The following is a 26,731-nucleotide window of genomic DNA, read 5'->3' as shown; positions in this document are numbered from 1 at the left end:
AGCTTCTGCCCAGGAGTGTGACAGACGCAACGACACCCCCGTCCCAACAAAGAGGGATGTGCTAGCCCCTAAGAGCGGCTTCGAGGCCTGCTTGGGCAGCTGTCATTAAGACGACTCCTTGCCCGCCCCCCCCACCCCGAGCTACCTGCGGCTTCCAAGGGACACAAGGATACCCCCAGAGGGCCGTGAACCCCCTGTGGGCCGGAACTTAGAGGCTCTGCGAACACTCCAAGGGCTGCCTTACCAACCCCACCCTGGGATGTCGTGGTCCCTCAGAAGTCCCACCTTCCTAAAAGTGACACCCCCAACATTTACGTACCCCTTTGTGATGCCAGGACCCACAGAAAGCGAGAACACCCTAAGGGCTGCTGTGATTCCACGGACTGTGTTCCGCCAAAGAGCGCTCTGACTCCCCAAGAGGCACTGTGGCCACGACAGACGCCTCTGGACCCCCACGGGGCTCGGTGACACTGGCTCTCCCACCCTCTCTGAGGATAAGCAGAGGGCGCTGTAACTCCTCCCCCAACGAGGATGGTGGCCTCTGGTTCCCGTCTGACCCGCTTGTCACCTCTGCCTGCTGGGAGTCCGTGTCCCTGTCCCTGCTGCGACTCTACCTCTTTTTTGGCCTGTTGTGTCCCTGTCCCTTGTCTCCATCTGGCTGTCTCTCTCAGCCTCTCACGTCCCTCCCCGAGGACCCCCTGCACCTTTCGCCCGCTCCGGATCGGACGACGTGCCCAAGCGGACGCGCGTCCCTAAGTCTACGCGTGATCCGGAGCGACAGCGGCTCCCGCGGGCAGCCCTGCAGACTCCCCAGATGCCTCCCGCCTCGCCGGCTGCTAAGCGGGTCAGCCCCCCCGCCCCCGTCCACTCTCTCGCGCCCGCGGGCGGGGGGCAGCGCGCGTACTCGCATTCCTCGCACTGGGACCCACGCACAGCTGGCGCATGCTCCTGCCGCCTTGCCGCGGGGCGTCAGCGCGCATGCCCAGAGCCCGATGCAGCGGAGACCAGCGGGCGCCCCGGGTGGGCAGCTGGCGGCGCGTCTCGGCTGGGGCGGGGCCGCGTGCGCGCGTGCGCAGAAAGGCGGGCGCTCGATCTCTCGGCAAGCTGAGGAGAAAGCGGCGCGGCGGGCGGAGGTGGGTGCGCGGCCGGCGCGGGTGGGCGGAGGTGGGCGCGCGGCCGGGCGGGCGGAAGCGAGACGGCCCGGCGCGGAGACCGCGGGGGCGGCGGGGCCGGGTGGGGGGCTGTCATCGCGGCCCCGGTGTGCTGAGGGAGGGGACGTGGGGGCCTGGCTGCGGGGCCTCTGTCCGAGACCCGGCGCGCGGCGGGGCGGCCGGCGCGCGGGTCCGGGGTCTGGGGCCCGCGCATCCGGGGCCCGAAGCCGTCTGCCTGGCGTTGCCAGCTCCCCGCGGACCGAGCGCCGGCCTGGGCGGGACGTGGGGCCGGGGCTGATCTCGACCCCGCCCCGCCGGACATCCCCCCGGGGGCAGAGCCAGCGCCCCCCACCAGGCTGTGTCCGCGCGCCGACCGGCTCCGGGCGTGGCGGCGGTCGGAAAGAGCTGTCTCTGTGTCACTCCTTCCTTGGGGCGCTTTCCGTCTCTGCGGGGAAGGAAATCCGCTTCTGGACTCAACACTTGCAACAGATTCTCTGATAACATTCTGCCTTCGAAGACCTGCAGCAGCGCCCGCCCCGGCCCTCCGCTGGCTCCAGGATGACAGCCGGCCCGCCTGCCTAGGTATCTATCCAGCCGTGTGAGCCTGGTGTGGTGCGTGCCCCCTTTGGAACGGACACAGTGCCAGGGAACAGAAGCATTTCCACAGGGCCCTGGGCGCTGAGCTCTCTGAGCCTTGAGTAAGCACCGCTGGAGGTCAGGGACAGGCTGCACCTGGTCAAGGTCCCGTCGCGGCAAGGGTGCTGGTGGCCTTGTGACTTCACTCAGTAAGGGAAAAGATGGATGGTGGGCTTCCTGGTTGAACACTTGCTGAGCTGACAGTAAAGGCCAGAGGTTGTCTAAGAGGCACAGGTTGTTGGGTTAGCGTGTGCCTGGAATGCACAGGCCTGCTAGTGGATGTGGCTGTGTTTATGATGCTGGTGTTGAGGTCTTTCCCCAGCTGCTTATTCCTTGTCAAGAGCCTGTCTACCAGTGGAAGCACTTTGAAGTGCTTTTCCTTATTTATATATGTATATATTTGCATCAGTGCCATCAGGAACACTTCTACGCAATGGCATGGGGCAAAAATCCTGTAATTTAGTAGATATAGCTGTTTTTCCTACTTGAGGCAGAGGGTTTCCCTCAGCCTTCGCATTCCAGCCCCAGCACATAGTAGCCACTTGTAAGCAATTACTTAATTGCCTTGAAGGCAGGTGTGCCAGTTCTTTCCTTTTTAGGGAATACAGACTGGGAGAACAAACTCAGGTTAAAAAAAAAAAAAAAAAAGATGAAGAAATCTCACAATGGTTTTGCAGTTAGCATTTCTTTTGTAGCCAGTGGTATGACCCCCATGTGCACTTCCTTTTGTTTTGAAGATTGGTCTTTGTGTAATCTTCTCATCCCACAGTTAAAGCCTGTATGGGAGGTGCTTATCCAGTAGCAAATGCTCTGTTTAGAAGCTTGTCTCTCCCTGTGAACAGGGCTGGAGTTTTGTTAGTCTCATCTCCGTGCCCTCCTTGCCTGGCATGGAATAGGCCCGAGGTTCTCCCTGGATGATTGTTGAAATGAACCAAGGTGCTGAAGCTAGTGCAGTGGTTTCATGTGGGTGAAGGGTGACCTTCAGGGCATGCAGGAGTCACCTAGTAATTTAGTCAGGCTTTTCATAACAATAACAAAATCCAACCCCCTGGATTTGCACGTTCACCTGCAGGTGGGCCCTGCTAACTGTCGCTGGCCGCACCTACCAGCAGTGTCCAGCAGGCCAAGTGACCTTGGGCACACGGCCTATTTCTCATTACAGTCCAAGCCAACCTCTGAAGACACGGTTAAATGTTTGCTTTTAGATGGCTTTGGTTTTAAGTACATAAGGACAAAGAAGCAGGTTATAAAAAGAGCATTTAACATTTCCCCTGTTGACTGTTTTACCTGTTTGAGCATACCTTCTCTGTTATGACAACTCTGTACAGGGAAGAAAGAAACCCTTTTCAACTGGAAGCAGCAGTTTCAGTGGCTGTTTCAAGTGACACTTTGCAAACGGAGATAATATCAAGGAAGCACTTTGGGCTTTTCATTAAGGATCAACTCGAATTCATTATTGGATGATTTTCGTTATTCTTTGAACACAAGTTTATCCAACGCATACTCAACATGGCGAGGACTGGTGCTCTGTGTTATGGGGCTACGAGGTTGCGTGAGCCTATGCCCTTGCAGACCTTAGGGTGCACTGAGAAGACGGGCCAGTGAACGGTGGCACTGTAGTAGGCACTTCCATAGAGGTGGACAGAACTTCTTACTGTGGATACAGAGGAAGTCAGTCCAACCGGCCTTTACTAGGGGCTCCTGAGAAGGGCTTCACTTACATTTTAAGAACAAATGGGGAATTCCATTTGTGGCTCAGTGGGTTAAGAACCTTACTAGTATCCATGAGGATGTGGTTTGATTGCTGGCCTGACTCAGTGTGTTAAGGATCCGGCGTTGCTGTGGCTATGGTGTAGACCGGCAGCTGCAGCTCTGATTTGACCCCTAGCCTGGGAACTTGCATGTGCTACAGGTGAAGCCCTAAGAAGCAAAAAAAAAAAAAAAAAAGAGGAATGGAAGTGGCAAGACCACGTGAGGAAATGGCCAGTGTGTGCAGGGCCCAGCTACCACCCCAGCTGCTGGGAGAAGGGCAGTGGGCACCTCGGGTCGTTGAGCTGAGGAGAGGAGAGAGGTGAAGTTAAGGAGCCAGGCTGGCAGCAGATCAGGAGAGGCCTTGAGTACCAGTCCCGAGTTTGAATTTTACCCTGAGAGCAGTGGGGAGCCACTAAGGGCTCTTGGGTTTGTGAGTGACTGGTCAGATAGTGCTCCTGGGTGACCAAGCAGTGGTGGCCAGGATGGGCTGCACTGAGTCAGGGACGGGTAGCAAGTAATACATCCAGTGAGCCAAAGGCTCAGCACCAAGGATGGGTGATGGGGGAAGAGAGAAAGCAAGACCACGAGCCGGGTGGCTACGGGATGGGAAGGGCCAGGGTTAAAGGAGGACTCAGGGAACAAGGCTGGGGCACAGCAGCTGGTGGGGCCACATCACACACAGTGTGTGCTGAAAGGGAGCAGGCCCGGCAGTGGGCGATGACTTTCAGTGTGGAGATGTTGAGCTGAGCATCAGTAAGACTTTGTGGTCTGGAGCCAAGGAGAGCAAACTGGGCTGGGGGCATCTTCCTGTGTGACACTGAAGCCAGGGCATGGGCGGGCCTTCCCAAGAGAGTGTGGAGTGAGAAAAAGACTGAAGCCTGGAGCTACCTAATATTTCAGGTCTGTAAAACAGAGCAGATAAGAGAACAAAAATCTGACTCCTAATACCTGGCCATTTGGGGGCATGGGAACAAGATCGTGGGCTTTTTATTTCTGTCACAGAGCCCTAGTTTGTTGATTAAACAGCAAAATGTAAGATACTAAAGGTTCAAAGTCACATGATTGATTCCAGATGCCTTCCTGTCACATGTTTATTTGCCTTTTGGGAAACTTCCAGATTGTCATGCATCTCAAAGACTTCATTCTCCTCCAGCCCATGGTTGGTCTTCTCACAATTAGACCTCTGAAAAAAGGGCCCTCTCAGACTGAGATAGATCCAAAATTGCAGAATTCTCGGGGGTCCTCTCGCAGTCCTTCCAGGCCCCCAGTCTCCATGTGGTACGGCAGCATCCGTGGCAGGTGGCACTTGGGACGGACTTAAAGGTAGAGCGGCCAGTGTGTAGTGCTGCCCCCTTCTCAGTCTTCCTCCCACACTGGGGGCCGCCCCAGAGAGGGTGAGGAAAGGCTGGTGTGCAGGAGGCCTGTGCGCCCACCGGCGGCGCCTGACCCCACAAGGCCGTCCCCATCTCTGGATAAGTGCTGTCAGCAGTTGTCTTGGTCTCTTATGGAACTTGCTCACTTAGGGGCACGTGAGACAAGATCTCCTTCTGTCTTGGGCAGTGTCATTCCCCTGCCCGTGGGCCCTCATTGGTCGCCCCTGGCTGTCACCCAAGAATCTGCCAGCAGGGGTCTTGTATGAGCAGCAGTCAGCTTGGTTTCTCCGTCCACCCTGCTCTCCTTTTACCAGTGATGAGAAGCTGCTCTACCAGGCTGGATCTGTTTCCCATGATCTGAAACTGTGTATCCGTGTAATTGTTACACAGTCTTAATTGGATACCTGCACACAGTGTGGGCTGTTGTTCAGCCATGAGTGATTATGTCACCCATAAAGGCCCTTCCACTGTGCAGGTTCCAAGTGTAGCTTGTTAGCTGTGCCCCTCCCCCACCTTCCCTGGCTTTGTCCCTTTGGCTTTTCCTTGAAGGAGTCTGTCCTCTGTAATTCCTTTTTTGGCAAAGCTGATTCCATAAACCTGGGGGTCTTGGAAGCATCCAGGTGCATACATTAGCTCCATCTCCCTCTTATTTCTCTTCCTGCCTTCTAGGCCTCTGTCTTGGGCCCTTTGGCTTTTTAGAGCCCTTGAAGGTGACTGAAGAACTGTCTTTGAATCTGAGCCGTGAGTGACACTCAACAGTCTGCTCCTTCAAGGAGCTGAACTGCACCCCGGCCCCAAATGGCTCTGCTCCCAGGGCCCTGTCCTGTGCCCACACTTTCTGCTGCTTCCTGAGCAAAGGCCTCCTTCCTCATCCTCCAGGGTCTGGCTGGGGAAGCCTTCCTGACCCCTCTTTCCTCGTGAGCTGGGGGCCAGACACCCTGTGCTTTTCTCCCAGCACCCGCACCTGGTTGGCGTGGTCCCCACGCCCAGAAGCTTGCAGAGAGTGGAGCTGGGGCTTGCATCTGCGTGCTCAGCGCTCCATACACCGGCATTTAGGAAATGTCTCGAATGCCTATTAAAATGATTAAACGTGCAAGATTCCCTCCCGGCCCAGCTCTGTTGTCAGGTCTAGAAATACTTGCTGAGAGCCTACTGTGGGCCCAGCCTTCTGACACATACCTGTCACAGGCACCTTGCTTGGAATTCAGACTGGTCAAAATTCTAGCTCCTGACAGCTGGGTTCTCCTCCTCTGTTGCTCATGCCTCTCAGCAGGCTGGTTCCTCCTGTGCCCTTGCGGGAGGTTTCCCAGACATACTGTTGGGAGAACTTTCTGAGCTCAGAGGATAAAGATCCTGAGTGAGCAGAGCCACATTCCAGCCCCAACCCCTGCCTGTGGGCAGATCAGACCCGGTTGGGGGAGAGGTGTTCTGCCCAACAGCAGGATGCAGGGAGCCTTTTGAGTGGCTAATCAGGTTAGGACTCTGCCTAGGTCTCATCCATAGGCTCAGGTGCCACTGCTAAGACCTGCATTTGAACCTCCGACCAGTGGCAGCAGATGGGCCAGCCAAGTGGCCCCGGTGCTCTGACTAACCTCCTTAATGGTTACGCCCTTTAGACCTGCCACATGCCCTCCATTGTATGCTGTCAGCAAAGGGCCCATTATCAAGTTCCCGGGTACCTGGCAGCCTGGCAGTCACCGTGGGATGCCAGTCACCAGTAGCCCTTGAAAAATCCCTGTGCTCTGCTCCAAGGCTGAGGCAGAGCACAACCTTCTCACCATGGGAAGATGCCTGCTGGGAAAGTCACAGGACTAGGATAAACCCGTCAGCGATGCTCCTCTCGTTCTTACTTAGAACTCGATTTTACTCTTGGGCCCAAGTGGTTTGGAATTTTCCTGAATCTCCTGAATCTCTCCTTTCCTCCTTCCTGGGTTCACCGAGTGTGGTGTGAGACCCAGGGCTCCAAAGTCAGTATAGTAGACAGAGTTCCTGTTGTGGCTCAGAGGAAATGAATCTGACTAGTATCCATGAGGACGCAGGTTCAATCCCTGGCCTTGCTCAGTGGGTTAAGGATCCGGTGTTGCCATGAGCTGTGGTGTGGGTCGCAGACAAGGCTTGGATCCCGTGTGGCTGTGGCTGTGGTGTAGACTGGTGGCTACAGCTCTGATTTGACCCCAAGGCTGGGACCCTCCATATGCTGCAGGTGCAGCCCTGAAAAGACAAAAGTCAGTATAGTGGAAGAGCTGGACTCCTAAGTAGGTCATCACAATGGCTGGCCAGGTTGAAGCAGGTTTGGACAAAGTGGGCGCCGGAGGCCTGTGTGGGCTAGTGGAGGAGGGGGCATTGGGGCCAGGCTTGAAGCAGGTAGGCCCGAGAGGTGTGTCCTGCCTTTCCCCCTTCCCGTTGTCAAGGCTCCAGAAGCCGCCTCTGGAGGGCAGGCAGGGCTGGGTCCTGAAGGGGCGGTGGACGGGAAGGGCTTTCAGGTGGAGGCGGGCAGACCTGCCTCACAGTCACGTGCAGCATGTGAAGGTCCCGAGGCTTCAGGAAAGGGCTTGGAGGTGTGGGACTGAGTTCACAAGAGCATTCTAGGCTGAGAAGAGGATAGACTTGGGCGGAAGTGGCATTGGAGGGACAGGAGCAGCGGCAGCCACAGAGGTGAGGAGACAGCAGGGGGGAGGGCTTTCCGGAGGCGGGGGGAGCTGGGAGCGGCCGTATGTGCTTCAGGGCGATAAGGGCTCCTCTGAGGTGTCAGTTAGGTCTGGCTGCCAGGCAGTGCCGGAGGCAGCCTGCTGTCACCAGAAGCTTAACCAAAGGAAAGAAAGGAGAGGCTTAGCAGGAGGGGTGTGTCAGGAGCTGGAGTTGGAGGTTGGAGGCCTGTCTAGCAAGGAGGGAGCATTAGAGATGCAGGAGTGTTGGGGTCCCCAGGAGGTGAGATCCAGGACCAAGAGTGGGGGATGCAGGTCAAGGGCCAGGGTCCGAAGGGAGAGGATGCTCTTGCTCCTGCCTGATTCTCCGGAGAACAGGCGGGGTCACACTGTAAGCTGGTGCAGGCGACGATGACGGGAGCGAGCTGGCCCCGGGGGCTCTCAGATTCTCTCTTTTTTTTTTTTTCCCTTTTTAGGGCCTCACCTGCTGCATGTGGAAGTTTCCAGGTTAGGGGTTGAATCTGAGCTGCAGTTAGTTGCCAGCCTACACCACAGCCGCAGCAACCTGGGATCTGAGCCAGGTCTTTGACCTACACCACAGCTCATGGCAACGGTGGATCCTTATCCCACTGAACGAAGCCAGCGATTGACCCCAAATCCTCATGGATGCTAGTCGGGTTTGTTACCACTGTGCCACGGTGGGAACTCCAGGGCGAGATCCTCTCACCTCTACAGTTGGCTGTGGGTGTGGGAAAGTCTGCCGTCAGGCCGGCTTCTGGTGGGGGTTTTGCCGAGGGAGCAGAGACAGGAGCCCAGGAGGGCTGGGAGCCCAGGCTTGGCGGGAAGGCACACCGGAGAGAAAGGCCTTCGAGGGCTGACGGTGGAGTGTGCCGAGCTCCAGGCCGGGTAGGAGAGAGTGGGGGTTGTGATGCGCCCCCTCTGGGTGGAGCAGTCTCTGGGCTGCTGGGGTGGAGATAAAGCCCAAAGGCTTCTGGAGGTGGAAGCTTTGAGCCAGGTCTGCTTGCTTGACCCTCGAATGCCCTGCAGTGAGGGCAGCTGAGAGGCGGAGGCTGAGAACTCGGAGATGCATTGGGTCCCGGGCATTGGGTCCCGGGTGAGTCCGCTGCTGTTGGCCTGAAGGAAGGGCGCGTTTGGGGACAGGATGGAGGGGGCGGGGTGGGGGGGGTGCCACAGACAAGTTCCTGCGCAAGAAGAGAGTTGGGGCTTGCGGAAGCAAGGCAGTGAGGTAAGGGAGCGTGGGGGTCAGTGCCTGTGGTCACCCAGTCAGTGCCTGTCACCACCGCCACGCGCAGACCTGGGAATCCTCCTAGCGCCGAGGCCCGAGGTGGGGAGAGGAGCGTCCTTGACCCAGGGTTCCAGAAGGGCCTTGAGGTGTGTCTCCGAGGCCTCCAGCAGATTCTTGGGGGTGAGGGTGGGCGTTGCCGGGCCTCTCCCCCGCCAGGAGTGGGTCGGACTTGACTTGGACTTGGGAGCGCGGTCATCACTTCTCTTGGAATGCGTCCTGCTCCCGGCTGTAACGCCCAGGCCCCGCCCACCCCGCCCCTGCTGGCTGTCCTGGGTAATGGCCTCGGGGCCCCTCCCAAGCCCCCACCTCCTTCCCCATCTCTCCCCAGAGCTCTGCCTGCCACACCTGACTCACAGCCCTGTCCGCCTTCCAGGCCGTCCTACCTGCCCTGCCCCTGTGCCCAGGTACCCTGCAGGCAGAGCCACGCCCTCCCTGGCCATGCACTGGACATCTTCCCTGCCTGGTCCTACTCAGAATGTTTTCCGCTGTGCCACAACAGGAACTCCCCTGATATGTCACCTTCTGCTTAGGCTCTTATCCTGCTCCCTCTTCTGTGGCAGTGATGTCCATTCTCCTAGCGCAGCTGGCACCCAAGGCCATCTCTCAACCCACCTCTGGCCGCCCCCATCATCTGCCCAAGGCCTCCCAGTTGCCGTGCCCTCCGTTGTGCGATCGTCCTCCTACCCATCTTTATGCACTCCAGGTACCTACCGTTGCCCCTTCTGTGGCTCTCGTGTGGCATTAGCACCCTGCCCTGGGGGATTGCCAGTACCCTGCCTGGCCTCTCATGGTCTCACTGTGTGAGCTGTAATCATTTGGTCTCTTCGAGAACCACCCTTACTCTTATATCCCCAGTGTCCTGCCCAGAAAAGGCAACTTAGCAGAAGTTTGTCAAATGAATAAAAGTTTGGATCAAGGGGAGCTTTGATGGGGTGCTGGGCCCTTCAGGAGAGGCAGCCTGGAAAGGAGACATAGCACCCAGTGTTGACAGGGGGTTAAGGTGGAACTGCCTGGGGAGTTCCTTCTGGTGCAATGTGTTAAGGATCTGGCATTGTCACTGCAGTGGCTCAGGTCGCTGCCATGGTGTGGGTTCAGTCTCTGGCCTGGGAACTTCCACATGTGGTGGATGCAGCTAAAAAAAAATAAAAAAGGTGGAATTGCCCAGACTCGATGTGGGGGTCTGTCTGGAGTTCCATTGTGGCTCAGCAGGTTAAGAACCCAGCATACTTTGTGTGAGGATACAGGTTCGATCCCTGGCCTCGCTCAGTGGGTTAAGGATACAGTGTTGCCATGAGCCGAGGTGTAGATCGCAGCTGAGGCTCTGATCTGGTGTTCCTCTGGCTGTGGTGTAGACCAGCAGCTGTTGCTCCGATTCAACCCCTAGCCTGAGAACTTACATATGCTGTAGGTGCGGCCCTAAAAGGACAAAAAGAAAATTTCGGGGGACCGTCTGTCACACGAAAGTGAGTTGGTTTTCAAATCCAGTTGTTAGGGAAAATTTTGTTCCCCTTCAGCCCCCTTCAGAGATGAGAAAGGGAGAGATCCCGAGAGACCGGGTCAGACCCAGTGGTGTTAGGATAGCAGCGTAGCATGGAGAAGCCAGGTCCCTTGGAGTTCTGATTGTGGCTCAGTGGAAACAAATCGAACTAGCATCCGTGAGGATGCAGGTTCGATCTATGGCCTCACTCAGTGGGTGAAGGATCCCGCGTTGCCGTGAGCTATAGTGTAGGTCACAGACACAGTTCAAACCCCGCATGGGTGTGGCTGGCAGCTGTAGCTCCGATTTGACTCTTAGCCAGGTCTCAACTGGCAGAGGAAAGAGTGTGGGCGAGGCTCGCCATCCTGGGGGACCTGAGGTGGGAGGAGGTTGAGGACACTGTGGGGTCCCTCTGGAGGCTGACAGGTCAGGGTTGGATGCGCCTGTGCTGGGGACCCCCCAGGTACCTCTCTCTATCCCAGTTTCCTAGAGCCCCTGAGGGGCCCCCACAACCCTGAATAGAGGCCACGCGTTTTCCCTGGCCATTTTACTTTGCTTTTTAAGAAATCCTTGCCTTTGAGAGCCCGAACTCGCAAAAACAGATGTCTTACTTGTAAGGGAAGGGGACTCGAAGGTCACGGGAAGGGGCTTCCGAGGCAGGGAAGCGGAGAGCAGGGGCCTTGGCAGCAGCCCCGCTGCAGGCCGGACCCATCTCTCCCCAGACGAGCCTGAGCCAGCGCCAGGCCGGGGACACCTGAGCGCCCTGGAGTGGCAGCCCGGCCTGAGTGCCTTCTATAAACAGGTAATCCTCCAGCGAGCTATCGGCTTTTCAACACGTCCCTTGGATGGCGTCCCCTCCCAGCTTCCCACTGCGCTTAGAAGGACAGCCCCACCCTCCTTCACCCCGGATATCTCCGATGTCTCCTCTGTCGTCTCTGCGCTCCAGGCCCGGCCCTGCCTGAGGGCCTTTGTACTTGCTCTTCTCGCTGTCCAGAGGGACCTTGCCCCAGCTCCTCGGGCTGCTTCCCTCCCGTCGCTTCAGGTCACACTGGGAGAGACCTGCCCTGGCAACCCTAGCTGAAGTACCGCCACCCTCCTGAGGGCTGTGTGGTCCCCGCTGTCTGGAACGACTGCTCTCTGCAGTCCTTGTGAGTCTAACAGGATGTTGAGTGGCATTTTTCCTGTTTTTCCCGGAATTGCAGTTTAGGCCCAGAGCTGATAGAAAAACACAAAGTTCCTTTTTAATTCCAAATTAAGGGAGCTGTGGGCATCTGGGGCCAGCCTCTTCCCGCAGGGCTGGTGGAGAGGTGCCACCTCAGAGCCTGCCCTGCCCCCACCTCCATTCTTCTGCAGTGAACTTGCAAAACTAGAGGTGGAGAGAGAGTGTGTGTGTGTGTGGCCTTAAGGCAAGTGCTGTGTTTGTGGTTAGAATTCATTCCTTCCTTCCCCCTCCTGAGCCCAAGGGAAAGTGGTTTTCCAGGGCACCTGCTGGCTGTCTGCCCTGCGCTGCCACAGGGGTTGGGGCGGGGGTAGTAAGAAGGAGCGGGATGTACTTGTCTGTGGGGAGTCGCACCACCCCAGCCAGTGAGCCCAGAGTAGGAGCTCAAAGCCGAGGTGTTCCATGGAGATGAATGCCTGTGACGTGGCTGTATGGATCCGCTCCCTTTAGAGCCAGGCGCCTGCTATGCGTGGAGGAGGCCTGGCTTTGGGGAGCTTCAGCCTGACAGGTGGCAGAGCTAGACTTTGAAGCCTGGCCCATCTGACTTTAAACTGGATCGTTTCCTGTGTTAGCTCCTGCTTCCCTCTGCCAGGCATGGACCAGGAAGCATGGCCTCCTTCCCGGGCCTGGCACCTTGGTCAGGAGATGGGGGCCTGTGTGGAACCATGGAGCCTGTTTGCCCAGTGGGAGCAGGAGGTGTTGTGTGATGGCCACGTGCTGCAGGTGGAATAACTGGGGAGGGTAGCTCTTCAACTCTAGAGCTTCCCTCCGGCCCTGAGGGCCCTGGCCAGGCAGCTGTGCTTCTGATCTGTCTCCCATGTCCTGACTGCCCCGTCCCAGTTGCCAGTCCAGCCTGTCTGACTGGGTTGGGATACGTGTATACATAAATGCAAGAAAAAAGGTTTGATGAATACGCCCAAAATTGTGAGTGGTGATGATCTCGGATAGAGGAGAGAGTAGGCTTGGGAGGGTAACTTAAACAGGACTTGACCTTTTTACTCTATAATTAGTTATTTGACTTTTTTCAAGACCATGCACTCATGTAAAAAACCAGACCAACGAAAACCTACCTTGGCACGCGGTTTTACAGATGCCTCAGGAGGTCATCACAAGCCTTGGCGGTGGCGCCTCAGACCTGCCATGCTCTCTTTTCGGGTGGACACTTGGGGAGGAGGCCTGCAGGGTCCAGGGGACTCCTTTGGGGTCTCCTGCACTTGTCTTTGCCTCAGGATCCCTCCATATCCAGCATGTCCTCAGGCCACTTGCAGCAGCAAAGAAATACTCAACCGGAATCTGAGGCCAGTTGAATGAGGGTGGGCACTGTCCTCCCCAGCTCTTGTTCTGTTTGTAAACATGTTTATGGCCCCAGGAAGGAGCTGGTTGTGTTCACACAGCAGAATAGGCCTGGGATCCCTCCAGAGGCTGGTGGGTTCAGAGCCTAGAATGAAGGATGTAGGAGTTCCCGTCGTGGCTCGGTGGTTAACGAATCCGACTAGGAACCACGAGGTTGCGGGTTTGATCCCTGGCCTTGCTCAGTGGGTTAAGGATCTGGTGTTGCCGCGAGCAGTGGTATAGGTCGCAGACGTGGCCCGGATCCCATGTTGCTGTGGCTGTGGTGTAGGCCAGTGGCTACAGCTCCGATTAGACCCCTAGCCTGGGAACCTCCGTATGCCGCAGGTGTGGCCCTAGAAAAGGCAAAAAAAGACGAAAAAAAAAAAAAAAGAAAAAAGAATGAAGGAGGTAGACTCCATAGGTCATTTGCACGTGGAGGATTGCAGAGCGTGGCCTGGGCATGGCCGTGGGGATGCGAGCGGGCCTGCTGGCCTGGCCTTCACCGCCTGGTGGGCGGACCAGACTAAGCAACTGCCATTTGGGTTCTTTTCTTCTGAGGAAGAAAACATCGTATGAGTCCCTAACATGAGGTACCTAGAATGGCCAAAATCATAGAAGAGGGGATGGAGAGTCGAGGTTTCGTGCATGCAGGGTTTCCACTTGGGGAGACAGATGGTGGTGATAGTGGCACAGCATTGTGAAAAGGCCTGACGCCACTCAACGGACACCTAAGTGGTTAAAGTGATATTTGTGGGAGGAACCTCACCCCTCGCATGTGGAAATCACAGGCCAGGTGTTGAGCTGGGACCACAACAGTGACCTGAGCCTCAGCAGTGACACCACCAGATCCTGTAACCACTAGGCCACCAGGGAACTCCTATTATTATTATTATTATTTTTATTTTTTAGTGCCACACCTGAGGCACATGGAGGTTCCCAGGCTAGGGATCTAACCGGAGCTGTAGCTGCCAGCCTATGCCAGAGCCACAGCAACGCGGGATCCGAGCCACGTTTGCAACCTACACCACAACTCACAGCAACACCAGATCCTTGACCCACTGAGCAAGGCCAGGAATTGAACCCACATTCTTCTTTTTTTTTTTTTTTTTTGGTCTTTTTGCCTTTCCTAGGGCCGCTTCCCATGGCATATGGAGGTTCCCAGGCTAGGGGTCTAATCGGAGCTGTAGCCACCAGCCTACACCAGAGCCACAGCAACGCAGGATCTGTGACCTACACCACAGCTCACGGCAATGCCGGATCCTTAACCCACTGATCAAGGCCAGGGATCAAACCCGCAACCTCGTGGTTCCTAGTCGGATTCGTTAACCACTGAGCCACAGTGGGAACTCCTGAACCCACATTCTCATGGATGCTAGTCCAGTTCATTTCACTGTACCACAACGGGAACTCCCTGTGTGTTTCACACAATAAAGAAAGAAAAGAAAAACCCATGTCAAGGCGCTTTCTCGAGATAGCTTCTCACACGCAGGTTTCACATTGCAGTGCTTTTCCCTCGGTGTTTCTGAGGTGTTATTTCCTTTAATATTTTCAGATGAATGTTCTCGAGGCGGGGGCAACGGAATGATCCGATCATCTCCCAGAATTCACTGAAACAAACCCTTGTGAAACTTTGGAACGGTGGTGCTGTCCCAGACCAGAAGGTTAGTCCGAGGTGCTCGGGCGGCCTGTTGTGCTTAGTGCTGAAGATAGGAGCCTTGGCACAAGCAGCTGTGGAAGTGCGGTATTCTGCGCCCTGGGCCTCTGCCTCCCTGTCCACGTGTGGCCAGAGTCCCAAAGAGCACAGTTTATCCGTTGTTTCTATGTCTCTGGGAATCTCAGTGGTTGCCCATGATGGAGAGAAGGCATCAAATCCACCCGTGCTTCTGGTTCACTTGGTTCCAGAAAAGTCTAATTGTTTGGGTTTTTTTTTTTGTCTTTTTAGGGCCACACCCACGGCATATGGAGGTTCCCAGGCTAGGGGTAGAATCGGAGCTGCAGCTGCCGACCTGTACCCCAGCCACAGCACCGCCAGATCTGAGTGGTGTCTGTGACCCACACCGCAGCCTGCCAACGCTGAATCCTTAACCCACGGAGTGAGGCCAGAGATCGAACCCACGTCCTCATGGACACCAGTCAGGTTCGTTAGGGAACTCCTTTTTTTTTTTTTTTTTTTTTTTTTTTTTTAATGTCCAGTTTTGAAGCTGTGACACCTTCCGTTTATTTCTCAGGCCTCACGTCTCCTCCCACCAGAGAACCCCCCTGGAATAGCTGCTTGGAAGTTAGCTGGTATTTTTAGAACGTTAAGAGCTGGCCTCCAAATTCCGGCCAGGGATGGTGGGACAGAGCAGGTGTGCGTCCTCCTCACGACACATGGCTGATTAAAGGCCTGGATCCTTTGAGAACTGAAATGCCGCGGGGTCTGGCGTCTTAAGGGAGCCTTCGTGACTAGCAGCTCCTCAGGAGGCCCTCAGGCTGCAGGGTGAGGAGTGGGCGCCTGCTGGGCCACCCACCCCTGGGCAGATTTGTTCTCATCAGGGTCAGCCTCTTGCAGCCTTTACAGGAACTCATCTCTAGCCTCTCCTTACCTGGAGTCTCTGCGACCTCTTCCAGTGTCTTCTTAAGCCCCATGAAAGGAAGTTATGCTCCAGAGCTCACAGTGAATTCTCAGAATGTCCACTTATCTCGAATGGAAGCCCTTCTGATACTTTATAGAAGGATTAAAACTGGAGTTCCCATCGTGGCGCAGCAGAAACTAATCCGACTAGGAACTATGAGGTTGGGGGTTTGATCCCTGGCCTCTCTCAGTGGGTTAAGGATCCGGCGTTGCCATGAGCTGTGGTGTAGGTCGCAGATTCGGCCTGGATCTGGTGTTGCTGTGGCTGTGTTTAGGCCGGCAGCAGCAGTTCCGATTCGACCCCTAGCCTGGTAACCTCCTTGTGCTGTGGGTGCGGCCCTAAAGAGACAAAAAAAAAAAAAAAAAAAAAAAAAAAAGAAAGAAAGAAAGATTAAAAGTGAAACATGTTTTTCAAAAGTGTAAACCTTCAGAGTTCCTGCTGTGGTGCAGTGGGTTAATGATCCGGCTCGTCTCTGCGGAGGCGTGGGTTTGCTCCCTGGCCGGGGACATTGGGTTAACGATCCGGCATTACTGCAGCTGTGGCCTTAAGTTGCAGCTCCAGCTTGGTTTCAATCCCTGGCCTGGGAACTTTCCACATGCCACAGGGCGCGGCCAAAAAAAAAAAAAAAAACCCAAAATGAAACAAAACAAAGAGTAAACCTGCGTACATGTGTATGAAGCATGGTTTTTAACCCCATAGGGCACGGGATGGCAAACAGGCTAGCAGGAACGCCTCAGAGAGGGGGCTGGCGGATTTAGCTGCTGCCCTCTGCCCCCGCCCGGCAGCCCGGGCTCACCTGCACCATGGACGCCCCGGGCTACAACTGCTTTGTGGACAGAGACAGGATGGACGCCGCCATCCAGGACCTGGGGCCCAAGGAGCTGAGCTGCACCGACGTGCAGGAGCTGAAGCAGCTGGCGCGCCAGGGCTACTGGGCCCACAGCTACGCCCTGCGGGGAAAGGTGTACCAGCGCCTGATCCGGGACATCCCCTGCCGCACGGTCACACCGGACGCCAGTGTGTACAGTGACATTGTCGGCAAGATCGTGGGCCAGCACAGCGGCAGCAGCCTGCCCCTGCCCGAGTTCGTGGACAACACGCAGGTGCCCAGCTACTGCCTGAACCCGCAGGGCGAGGGCGCCGTGCGTAAGATCCTGCTGTGCATCGCCAACCAGTTCCCCGACGTCTCCTTCTGTCCCGCACTGCCCGCGGTCGTGGCCCTGCTGCTCCACTACAGCATGGACGAGGCCGAGTGCTTCGAGAAGGCCTGCCGCATCCTGGCCTGCAACGACCCCAGCAGGAAGCTGATTGACCAGAGCTTCCTGGCCTTCGAGTCGTCCTGCATGACGTTTGGAGACCTGGTGAACAAGTACTGCCAGGCGGCCCACAAGCTGATGGTGGCCGTGTCGGAGGACGTCCTGCAGGTCTACGCGGACTGGCAGCGCTGGCTGTTCGGAGAGCTGCCCCTCAGCTACTTCTCCCGCGTCTTCGACGTCTTCCTGGTGGAGGGTTACAAGGTGCTGTACCGCGTCGCGCTGGCCATCCTCAAATTCTTCCACAAGGTGAGAGCCGGGCAGCCCCTGGAGTCGGACAACGTGAAGCAAGACATCCGCGCCTTCGTCAAGGACATCGCCAAGACCGTGTCGCCCGAGAAGCTGCTGGAGAAAGCCTTCGCCATCCGCCTCTTCTCTCGGAAGGAGATCCAGCTCCTGCAGATGGCCAACGAGAAGGCTCTGAAGCAGAGGGGCATCACCGTCAAGCAGAAGAGGTAGGCGGGACCAGGCCGGGCCAGAAATCCTCGGGAGAGAGAAGGGGCCCGGACGGCACAGGGTCCTGTCCTTGGGAAGCTGGGTGCTGCCTGTGGCACCGGGAGGTCCAGCAGGGAACCGGGCTGGCTGCCTCGGGTTGCCTCAGCGGCTCCTGCTCCAGCACTGTAGCCCCGGGCTACCTTGCTGGACATTCTCGTGGCTGCTGGACATAGGCCCTGCCCTGAGCACAGCCTCCTGGGGAGCAGGCATGGGACGGGCCCAGCTGTCCTGTGACCTTCTCAGCGGCAGACGCCGTGACCGTGCAGTAGGTGTGGAGGCCTTTCTCCCAGGACAGAGGCAGGCACGTCCTGGGCATCATTACCTGCCACTAACCTCTCCTTGTCTGTTTTATTTTTCTTCCTCTTCTCCGTGTCCGTTGCTTCCTCCTGTTTTTCAGTGTTTCACTTTCTAGAAGGTAGGTCTGGAAACCATGTCTCCACGCCTGGCTTCTCTCTGTCTTCCCGCCTGGCTGCGTGCACTGGCTCTGGGGGCTGGCTTCAGCAGTGCTGCCTCAGAGCCTGGCTGATGCTCAGGCTCTGTCTGTCTGTCCGTCTGCCTTGGCTGGCCCTGCAGCATTGTCTTGCCAGAGCTGACTCATTCTCTGTCCCTGTTTCTTAGAGGAAAAGTGCTGGGCGCTGTCCCTTCTCTGTAGCGGGGGCGGGGGGGGCGGCCTTGGGCTCCAGGGGACAGCGCCACCCGTTTCTTGGGGAGGCCCCTGGCACCAGGCTCTGACCTGGCTGCCTAGGTGAGAAGTCTCCTCCCGGTGGGGCCCCGCAGAGGCTCCGCACCCCTGCGGGGCGGGGCGGGGCGGGCCAGGGGTCTGACCCTGTGGCCACTCTCCCCAGGCAGTTCGTGCACCTGGCCGTCCACGCAGAGAACTTCCACTCGGAGGTTGTCGGTGTGAGGGAGATGAGGGACATCTGGTCGTGGGTCCCGGAGCGCTTCGCCCTCTGCCAGCCCCTCCTGCTCTTCTCTTCCCTGCAGCATGGGTACAGCCTGACCAGGTAACGCCGGGAGGCGGGGGACGCGGGCCTGCACCCCCAAGGCCCCAAGGCACAGGGACTCCAAGGGTCTGCGGTGCAGAAGGGTGGAGTGGGCTGTGGAGCCGCGTAGCTTCTGAAGTGGACCTTTGAACCTGGGCACCTGGGCAAGGCCGTGCCCGTTCCTGGGGGGCCCTGGAATTGGTAGCCGTTTTTCTGGGCATCTCTCACTCCCAGGTCACCCAAACTTCAGAGGTCAGTGCAGTACATATCACAGCTCCAGGCCGCCACGTGGGTGTTGTGGTGATGCAGGAGGCAGGGTATCCCCCGCGGAGCTTGGCGCTGTGGGGGCAGCGGAGGTAGCAGGCCTTGGCCCACCACTTCCTCTCCCCAACGTGGTCAGTCCACAAGGCGGGTCCAGGTTGGCCCTGTGGGCTATGCCAGCCCCTGGCCAGCATCCAGCATATTCTGGAAGGGCTCCCTCAGGACACACTGTCCTCTAAGGTCACTCTGCCAGAGCCTCAGGTGGCAGGTGGCCCCCGAAGCCCTGACGTGGAAGTTCCCGTTGTGGTGCAGCAGAAATGAATCTGACTAGTAACCATGAGGTTGTGGGTTCAATTCCTGGCCTTGCTCAGTGGGTTTAGGATCCAGCGTTGTAGGTCGTCAAGCTGAGGTGTAAGTCACAGATATGGCTCAGATCCCACGTGGCTGTGGTATAGGCCAGCAGCTGTAGCTCCAATTCGACCCCTGGCCTAGGAACCTCCATGTGCTGCAGGTGCAGCCCAAAAAAGGAGTTCCCGTCGTGGCGCAGTGGTTAACGAATCTGACTAGGAACCATGAGGTTGCGGGTTCAATCCCTGGCCTTGCTCAGTGGGTTAAGGATCCAGCATTGCCGTGAGCTGTGGTGTAGGTTGTAGACGCGGCTGGGATCCCACGTTGCTCTGGCTCTGGCATAGGCTGGTGGCTACAGCTCCGATTAGATCCCCTGGGAACCTCCATATGCCTCAGGAAGTGGCCCTAAAAGACAAAAAAAAAAGCCCTGACTTGGGTCCAGGGTGACCCTGTGGAGGTGAGACCAGCAGCCAGCCTAGGCCACATGGCAGGCACCATCTGTGGCTCCTCCAGCATCATGGCGTAGCCGGAGCTGCACTTAGCTGGCCCCCAACTCTGAGCAGTGCGGGAGGCCCCCTGATGGCCAAACAGAGCTACCAGGAACACCGACCAAGCCCTGGGCACCTGGCACCATCATAGCGGCAGCCTCGGGCCTCCTCTCATGCCTCCCAGTACTGCCCAGCTCCCAAGGACATTCGAGCTTTCCTAGAGCAGGCACCTGTTCCTCTGGTTCTTGCTTCCCCAAGTGCCTGGCACGCAACTGTCTGCCGTGCAGCTTCTTCTCTGTCATAGCAGCCCAGAGTCCCTGGGGCCTCTGACTGCTTGCTTGGCCTGCAGGCCTCCTGGCCAGGGCCCCACCTCGGCCCAGGAAAGTGCCCTGGCCAAGGTGTTGCCATCCTCAGCCCATGTGCCTGGCCCCCAGGAGAGGAGGAAAAGCAGTTCTCGGGTCTGTCCACCCCGAGACCGACTGGGCATCTCAGACACAGGGTGTGGCTCCACAGAGGCTGGTGGGAGGTGGCCAGGGGCAATGGCCACTGTCAGGCCTGGCACGTGTGGTCTCTGCCCTCAGGTTCTTTCTCCATTGTGAAGGACACGAGCCCACGGTCCTGCTCATCAAGACCACACAAAAGGAGGTGAGGAGGGACCCGAGGGAGCCTGGGGTCCTGGCCTGATAAGCTCTGGGGAGTCTGTGCCCCAGGGTGGCTGCGTGCTCCCCTGTAGCCCCTACCCAGGCTTCCTGGGCTTGGGGTGCAGAGCAGGGCCGGCCCTCCACAGAGAGGTGAATCCAGCCTTCCCACACGTCCCCCCGGGGCCCCTGGGCCTCCCTGTTTCCCTTGGGGCCAGGCCCCCAGCCTGGAACAGCCTGGCAGTTTAGAGGAGCTTTGCAGAAACGCCTAGAGAGCGCGGCTCTGCCTCCTCCTGCAGCAGTCAGCGCCAGGTGAGTCGTCTGCCTTTACCTGCCTCCCCACGACAGATAGTTCCTGGGGCCTTGTTCTCTGTATTGCTGTCGCCTGGAAAGTACCTTAAAATGTCTAGAAACATCAGAGCTCGCGTGCCCCATCCCAGGGTCTCTGCGTGCGGTAGAAGCTCCTTGTTCAGTGGCTCCCAAACCCGCTCCTGTGGAGGTTCTCGTCTCCTCATCCTGTGGGAGGCTCTGCGCGCAGGTGTCTAGGAGGAGCCTGGGCACGCGCATCAGAGCCAGTGACCCTGATTGTCAGACAGGCTGAGAACCCTGTGGCCGCTCAAAGGAGTGACTCTCACATGTTGAAATCAATCACTTTGCCGGCTGCTGGAGGGTTGGGAAACATTTCTCGGGCAGGGGTGCCTCCTGCAAGCGGCCATCTGCAGGGCATCGCTGGGGTTGAGGCCAAGGGAGGACATGAAAGTAGCCCAAGGAAGCTGATGGCGCCGAGGCCGCGCCTGCTCCCTCTCACGGCCCGCCCGGCCCACCTTCCCACGTGGCGCCCCGGCCCCGGCCCCCAGGCCGTGACCCCCAGCAGCCAGGCCCCGGGTGCCCCTGCTGCCAGTGGGGTGCAGCCTCACCCGGGCCTTTCCTCCCAGGTGTGCGGGGCTTACCTGTCCACAGACTGGGCTGAGAGGAACAAGTTCGGAGGCAAGCTGGGCTTCTTCGGGACCGGAGAATGCTTCGTGTTCAGGGTGAGTGGGTCTTCTCTGGGGCCACCTCCGCTCAGGTGACCCCGTTGACTGTCGGCGCGGAGGCTACCCTCCAGGCCAGCTTCCCTGTCTCCTGGTTTGTGATCATTAGACCGCGGGCGCCATCTCCCAGCCCCGCCGGGGCCCAGCACACGGAGGGCGCTGACGAGGGCCTGGGGAGGAAGGTGGGCGGAAGGGGCCCTGTGGGCACCGCGTACCAGCTCCTCAGGCCGCTCCTTTGTCCTCAGCTGCAGCCCGAGGTCCAGCGCTACGAGTGGGTGGTCATCAAACACCCAGAGCTGACCAGACCCGTGTCCTCGGAGAACACCACCAGCCTGCCCTCGCTTTGCCACTCCGCATCCCCAGATGCCTCTGACCGACTCTCGCCCTTCCTGGCTGCTCGGCACTTCAACCTGCCCTCCAAGACCGAGTCCTTGTTCATGGCCGGGGGCAATGACTGCCTCATCATAGGTGGGCACCTCCCTGCCCTTGGCCGCTTAGCCCAGCAGGAGGGGCAGGGGCGGCCCTTGCTGACCCAGACCTGGGTAGGGCCCTGGGAGGCAGAGGAAGGGGGCGGCCTTGCTGGGGAGCAGACCCGGGAGGTAGACACCAGGACGCGGGCGGGCGCGGGGGTGCAGGCTCTCGAGCTGGTTTCGCTGAGGGCTGGGCACCCTGGAGAGGGGACCATCCGCCCTGTCATTGTGGAGAAGCCTCTGGCAGGGCTGGGCCCCGGCAGCTCCAGGACTTGCCTGTCCAGGTGGAGGTGCTGGGGAGCAGGAGAGCCCTCCGGGTCCCTGCTGGGCAGGCAGCGGCTGACCAAGCATCCCACAGGTGGAGGGGGCGGCCAGGCGCTGTACATCGATGGGGACCTGAATCGGGGCCGCACGGGCCACTGCGACACCTTCAACAACCAGCCACTTTGCTCGGAGAACTTCCTCATCGCTGCTGTGGAGGCCTGGGGCTTCCAGGACCCCGACACTCAGTGACAGGCGTGAGCTGAGGGTGACCAGGCTGCGGCTGTAGGGAGGGTGGTGGCTGGGCCTCCTCAGGGAGGAGGCACTGAGCGGCGCTCCCCCACGTGCATGGGACCATCCTGGTGCAGCTGGGCTGGGCAGTGCTTAGCCGGCCAGGCCTGGGCCTCCTGGTGCTTTTCAGACCTGCCCGAGCCTCCGTCTCCGCCTTGGTCTCGGGGCCTGGCTGTCCCCTGTGGGCATCCTGTGCCCCAGGCCTGGGGGGAGAGAAGTCCTGTAGCCCCCGAGCCTTAGTTCTGTGGGCTGGGGTGAGGGGCGCAGCTGGAAAAGCAGGGAAGAACCTGCTGCCGTGTGTGGGTCCATGGCGCCCCCTGCTGGTGCCTCTGAGCATGGCTCCCAAGGCTGCGGGGCTTCCCTGGGGTGTGTGGGTCCTGAGAAGACAGCAGGTGCCTGGGGATTTGGCAGGACTGTCTGCCTGGAGCTTCTCGCTCAGGTCTGTCCCCCCCCTTGCTGGCTTGCTGGGGCTGCCTCTTGGGCAGAAGCCGCCGCAAGCTGGAAGAGGGGAGGGCAGGGTTTGTGCAGAACTCCCTGCCCCCGGGGCCAAGGGCGGTGGGCTGAAGGGCCCAGGGGGACAGTACATGTCCTTGTGTTTCTGCAGAGCCTGAAGCTTCTGCGGGCCTCATTGTGTGTTCACGCCGGAGGAGGCTACCTCGGGAGGGGCGCTCTGGCCTGACCACCGGCCAGCCAGCAGCAGCATCACGAGGGACCCACGGAGCCTCCTCCGCCCTCCTCCTCTCCAGCTCCAGCCTCCTCAGCTCCTCTGCCGTCCCTGCGGCGGCTCCATTTCGATGCAGTGACCTGGGCCCTAGGATCCCATGTAGACCCTTCGGAGAGCCCAGCATGCCATTTCCTCCGGCCGGACCCACCTCACCTCCGCTGGGCTCCACGCACCGTGTGCCAGGGCTGCACCGTCCCCAGCTCCCTGCCTGCCCAGCGCCTCTTGATGCGTCCCTCTGCATGGCTCGATCCACTCGTTCCTCCTACAGGCCCTGGTCGGGCACAAAGCATGGCTGCCTTTGCCCCCACCTCTCCCCCCAGCAACCTGGCCTGACCGCCGAGGCCAGGGACGGCCGGCCAGGGAGCAGCCCTCCCCCAGGACCCCCCAGCTGGTCCTGAGGGCCTGGCCACCTGCGGGAAGAGAGGTTGACACCCAGGTGGCTGTGCCAGAGATGCCAGGGGTCCCGCCCTCCGTGCCCCCACACGCTGCGCCCACCCTGCACACCTCACTCCTCTTCCTGTGCTGGGCGCGTTGTCCCACCTACTTGGCTCCTCCCGAGCCAGGCTGCAGCGAGGCGGGGAAGGACCAGGAACCCTGTGTGGCTGCGGGCGAGTGGGCCAACCAGTCTAGAACTCAGATTCCCCGACTGTAACGTGGGGTCAGTCCTCCTGCTCTGGGGCCTCAGGGGTGGGGGCGCAGCACGAATCCCTCTGGAGGGAGAGGCGCTGGACAGCGGTGTCACAGCCGACCTCCCCCCGCCCCGACCCCTGCAGCCCTTCTGCCCCTCCTCTGAGCCCCACAGCCCTCTGCTCCGCTCTGGCCTTGGTTGAACACAGTCTCACTACCTGAACTCCAGGGTTCCGTGTCTGGTTTCCTTAGCCAGAGGGATCTCCAGGGGCTCCCTCCAGCTTGCCTTCACATGGTGTGTAGCCTCCTTTTCATCAGTGTTCTATCACGGGGACGCCACAGGCCGTTCAGACACAGCCTCTGACAAGCAGCCGAGAGCGAGGCTGAGCTCAGTGTGCAGGCTCCCTCTGCAAACCGAACTGAGTATTCTTTTTGTGGTGAGTAAGTCCAGGGGCTTCTCCATGGCGGCCACAAGAGCCCCAACCCGGCCTTCCCCAGGGCCTGGCCCTCCCCGAGATCCAGCCCAGGGACGGCACTTGCTGCGTAATCACGGTTTCTCCATCATGGGTGTGTGTGTGTGTGTGTGCGTGCGTGCGTGTGCAAAATAATCAGTTTCTTTGAATTTCATAATTTCTTCCTAACTTTCCTGCTAAATTAAAAGGCATGTGTGATTGTTATCTTTATTTTTTTATTATTGTCTGACATTAGGTGTTACTAAATAGAACATGATTTATTTTGTGAATATTCTCTGTTATTTCTTCCTGATTATTTATTATTAGTTTTTGATGTTAAAAATTAGCCAAAGTTTTATGGAATTTCATAATGAATTATCATTTATTTTCCTAGAAACATTTGAATTTTTTTTTTTTTAACTGGCCATGTCTATGGCATGCAGAAGTTCCTGGGCAGGAGTCAAACCTGTGCCACAGCAGTGATAATGCTGGATCCTTCACCTGCTAGGCTACCAGGGAACTCTGAAAAATTTTTTAAAAACAAAAAATGTTGAACATAGTTTAAACCACTTCATTAAATGATTTATTGAAGCAGACTCTATGCATTTAAAGCTTCAGAAAATCAGTTTTTCAAAAATAATTTGTAGGAGTTTCCGTTGTGGCTCAGTGGTTAATGAATCCAACTAGGAACCATGAGATTGCGGGTCCAATCCCTGGTCTTGCTCAGTGGGTTAAGGATTCGGCATTGCCATGAGCTGTGGTGTAGGTTGCAGATGTGGCTCAGATCCCAAGTTGCTGTGGCTCTGGTGTAGGCCGGTGGCTACAGCTGCGATTAGACCCCTACCCTGGGAACCTCCATATGCCATGGGAGCAGCCCTAGAAAAAGGCAAAAAGACAAAAAAATAATAATTTGTAATAGAGTAAGTCATTTTATTTTGTGAATTTTTCAATTTTAATTATTGAATTAAAATTTATATTTCACGAGTTCCCGTTGTGGCACAGCTGAAACAAATCTGACCATGAGGATTTGGGTTCAATCCCTGACCTTGCTCAGTGGGTCAGGGATCTGGCGTTGCCATGAGCTGTGGTGTAGGACACAGCTCGGATCCCGTGTTGCTGTGGCTGTGGTGTAGGCCGGCAGCTGTAGTTCCTATTCAACCCCTAGCCTAGGAACTTCCATATGCCGTGGATGCGGCCCTAAAAAGCAAAAAACAAACAAACAAACAAAACTCAATTTTTCCTATTTTTACAAGTTCCATGCTTAACTTTTTTAGTTCTTGAGGGCAGTTGGGTTTAGAAAAACCTGAAGATTTCAGAAGGCCTTCACTTTTGTCTTAGACATTTCCCGAAGCCACAAATCCTTTCTCATAGTCCCCTTTCCTATTTCATACTTAGGAGATTGTTTTTGTAAGTTCATTCCGAAGTCGTCTTAGGTTTACCCAAGAGTTTCGAGGATGCTCAGAGCTCCTGAATGCCCTCCCCGGCTCCCCCACTGTTTGTTAAAACTAGGAAATTAACATCAGTGTGAAGCTAGGAACTTAAACTACAGTCTTTATTTGGATTCCCTCAGTTTTTCTATGGGTGTTTTTGTTCCCGAAATACATTTAATTTTTATAAATACTTTTCCGTGTCTTTTTTCTTTCTCAGTGGCCCACAGCATGTGGAGTTCTCAGGCCAAGGATCAGATTGCATATGCAGCTGCAGTTGTGACCTATACCGCAGCTGCAGCAACGCCAGGTCCTTTACCCACTGTGCCAAGCAGGGGCTCGAACCTGCAGAGACACCACCGATCCTGCTGTGCTGCAGCGGGAACTCCACTTTCCCCCATTTTAATTAAATCCTGATGTCATCAAATTCACCAGACTAACACTGGTCAAAAAACCCTGCCACTAATTAGGCAGCACAGCCGTTGTCTCAAACGTGTATCCATATATGCTGATCCCCTCTGTCCCGTTTGCAGAGAGAAGTCAGCAAGTGAGGTGAGCGTGCCAAGCACAGCTGGCTGGTGCTTCCCTTAGGCAGAAAGAAAAGCATGCGGATTTTTAAAATAACCTGTTGTAAAAAAAGAAAAATGTATGATCTGTGTTGTGTTTGTGTCAGGTCGTGCACTAAATTAGGTACATTGTGATTTGCTGCTCAAGTCAAAACACCCCATGCACTTGCCGATGTGCTCATCTCACCCGACTGTTTGGAATTTGTCACCACTGTGCTTGGGACCAAGGAAGCACAATCAGTGGACATTGTTGGCCGGACACTCTGGCCCGTAACGTGACATAGGACACAGACTAAAGCCTCCTGCTTTAGATGGCTGAAGCCACGGGGTGGCTGCTCGGTTAGGGCCCCCGTTGGACACACCCTGGTCGGAGGGGGCCTGCCGACTGATCTCGTCCAGGGTGCCAAGCGTCCCAGCCCCTGGTTTTACCTTCACACGAAGTACCTGGGGGCAGAGCTCTGTTCCCCTCCATCCTGAAGCGCGCTCACTCGCAAAGGACACGCCTTGTCAAAAGCCCCCAAGCTAGAGGCTGAAGAGAGAGAAGAGAGTTAGGTGAATAACTGCACCTTCTCATTCTTGTGTAGGGTGGTTATTGGCTGAAAACTGGGTTCGTGGACACACACTTTGGAGCATTTCAAGGAATGTAATCAGAACCTTCAAGGTCCTTGTGAAAACACGTGTAGTGAGAAGATGCATGGCTTTGAAGCAAAATCTGACTCTGGGAAAGTGAAGGCAAGTGACTCAGTAACATGTTGGCTCAGGGTTGGTTCATTTGAGTCCTGAGTAAAATGAACAGGAACAAATGGATCGCTGTCACTGCAAATCTGACCGGAAGACGTTTCCGTGGGGT

General features: G+C 57.1%; 1 protein-coding gene across 7 annotated transcripts; it reads left to right on the top strand.

Annotated features, from left to right (window-relative positions):
* TBC1D24 (TBC1 domain family member 24) lies at positions 52–26,684 on the top strand. Of its 7 annotated transcripts, XM_021086757.1 has the most exons (11): positions 1,235–1,733; positions 9,424–9,566; positions 14,444–14,552; positions 16,206–17,274; positions 17,712–17,729; positions 18,160–18,318; positions 19,976–20,039; positions 20,968–21,063; positions 21,309–21,531; positions 21,892–22,051; positions 22,690–26,681. In XM_021086757.1, exons 4-10 carry the CDS (start codon positions 16,310–16,312, stop codon positions 22,044–22,046), a joined length of 1,680 nt encoding a protein of 559 aa, XP_020942416.1. In that variant the 5' UTR covers positions 1,235–1,733; positions 9,424–9,566; positions 14,444–14,552; positions 16,206–16,309; the 3' UTR covers positions 22,047–22,051; positions 22,690–26,681. The 7 variants fall into 7 exon arrangements, with proteins under 7 accessions (XP_020942415.1, XP_020942420.1, XP_020942418.1 ...); XM_021086756.1 differs by lacking the exons at positions 1,235–1,733; positions 9,424–9,566 and adding an exon at positions 52–1,133; XM_021086761.1 differs by lacking the exons at positions 1,235–1,733; positions 17,712–17,729 and adding an exon at positions 55–1,133 and having other exon boundaries at positions 9,394–9,566; positions 22,690–26,684.

The sequence above is a fragment of the Sus scrofa genome, chromosome 3 (assembly GCF_000003025.6).
Source record: "Sus scrofa isolate TJ Tabasco breed Duroc chromosome 3, Sscrofa11.1, whole genome shotgun sequence".
In the NCBI taxonomy this organism is placed as follows: Eukaryota; Metazoa; Chordata; class Mammalia; order Artiodactyla; family Suidae; genus Sus; species Sus scrofa.
The sequence above is the reverse complement of the archived record's forward strand: the minus strand, read 5'-3'. Positions and strand labels throughout refer to the sequence as shown.

Coding starts and splice junctions, on each gene's coding strand:
- TBC1D24 (XM_021086756.1), top strand. CDS start 16,310: ATGGACGCCCCGGGCTACAACTGCTTTGTGGACAGAGACAGGATGGAC. Junction 18,319..19,975: donor CATGGGTACAGCCTGACCAG/GTAACGCCGGGA, acceptor CTCTGCCCTCAG/GTTCTTTCTCCATTGTGAAG. Junction 21,532..21,891: donor CAATGACTGCCTCATCATAG/GTGGGCACCTCC, acceptor AGCATCCCACAG/GTGGAGGGGGCGGCCAGGCG.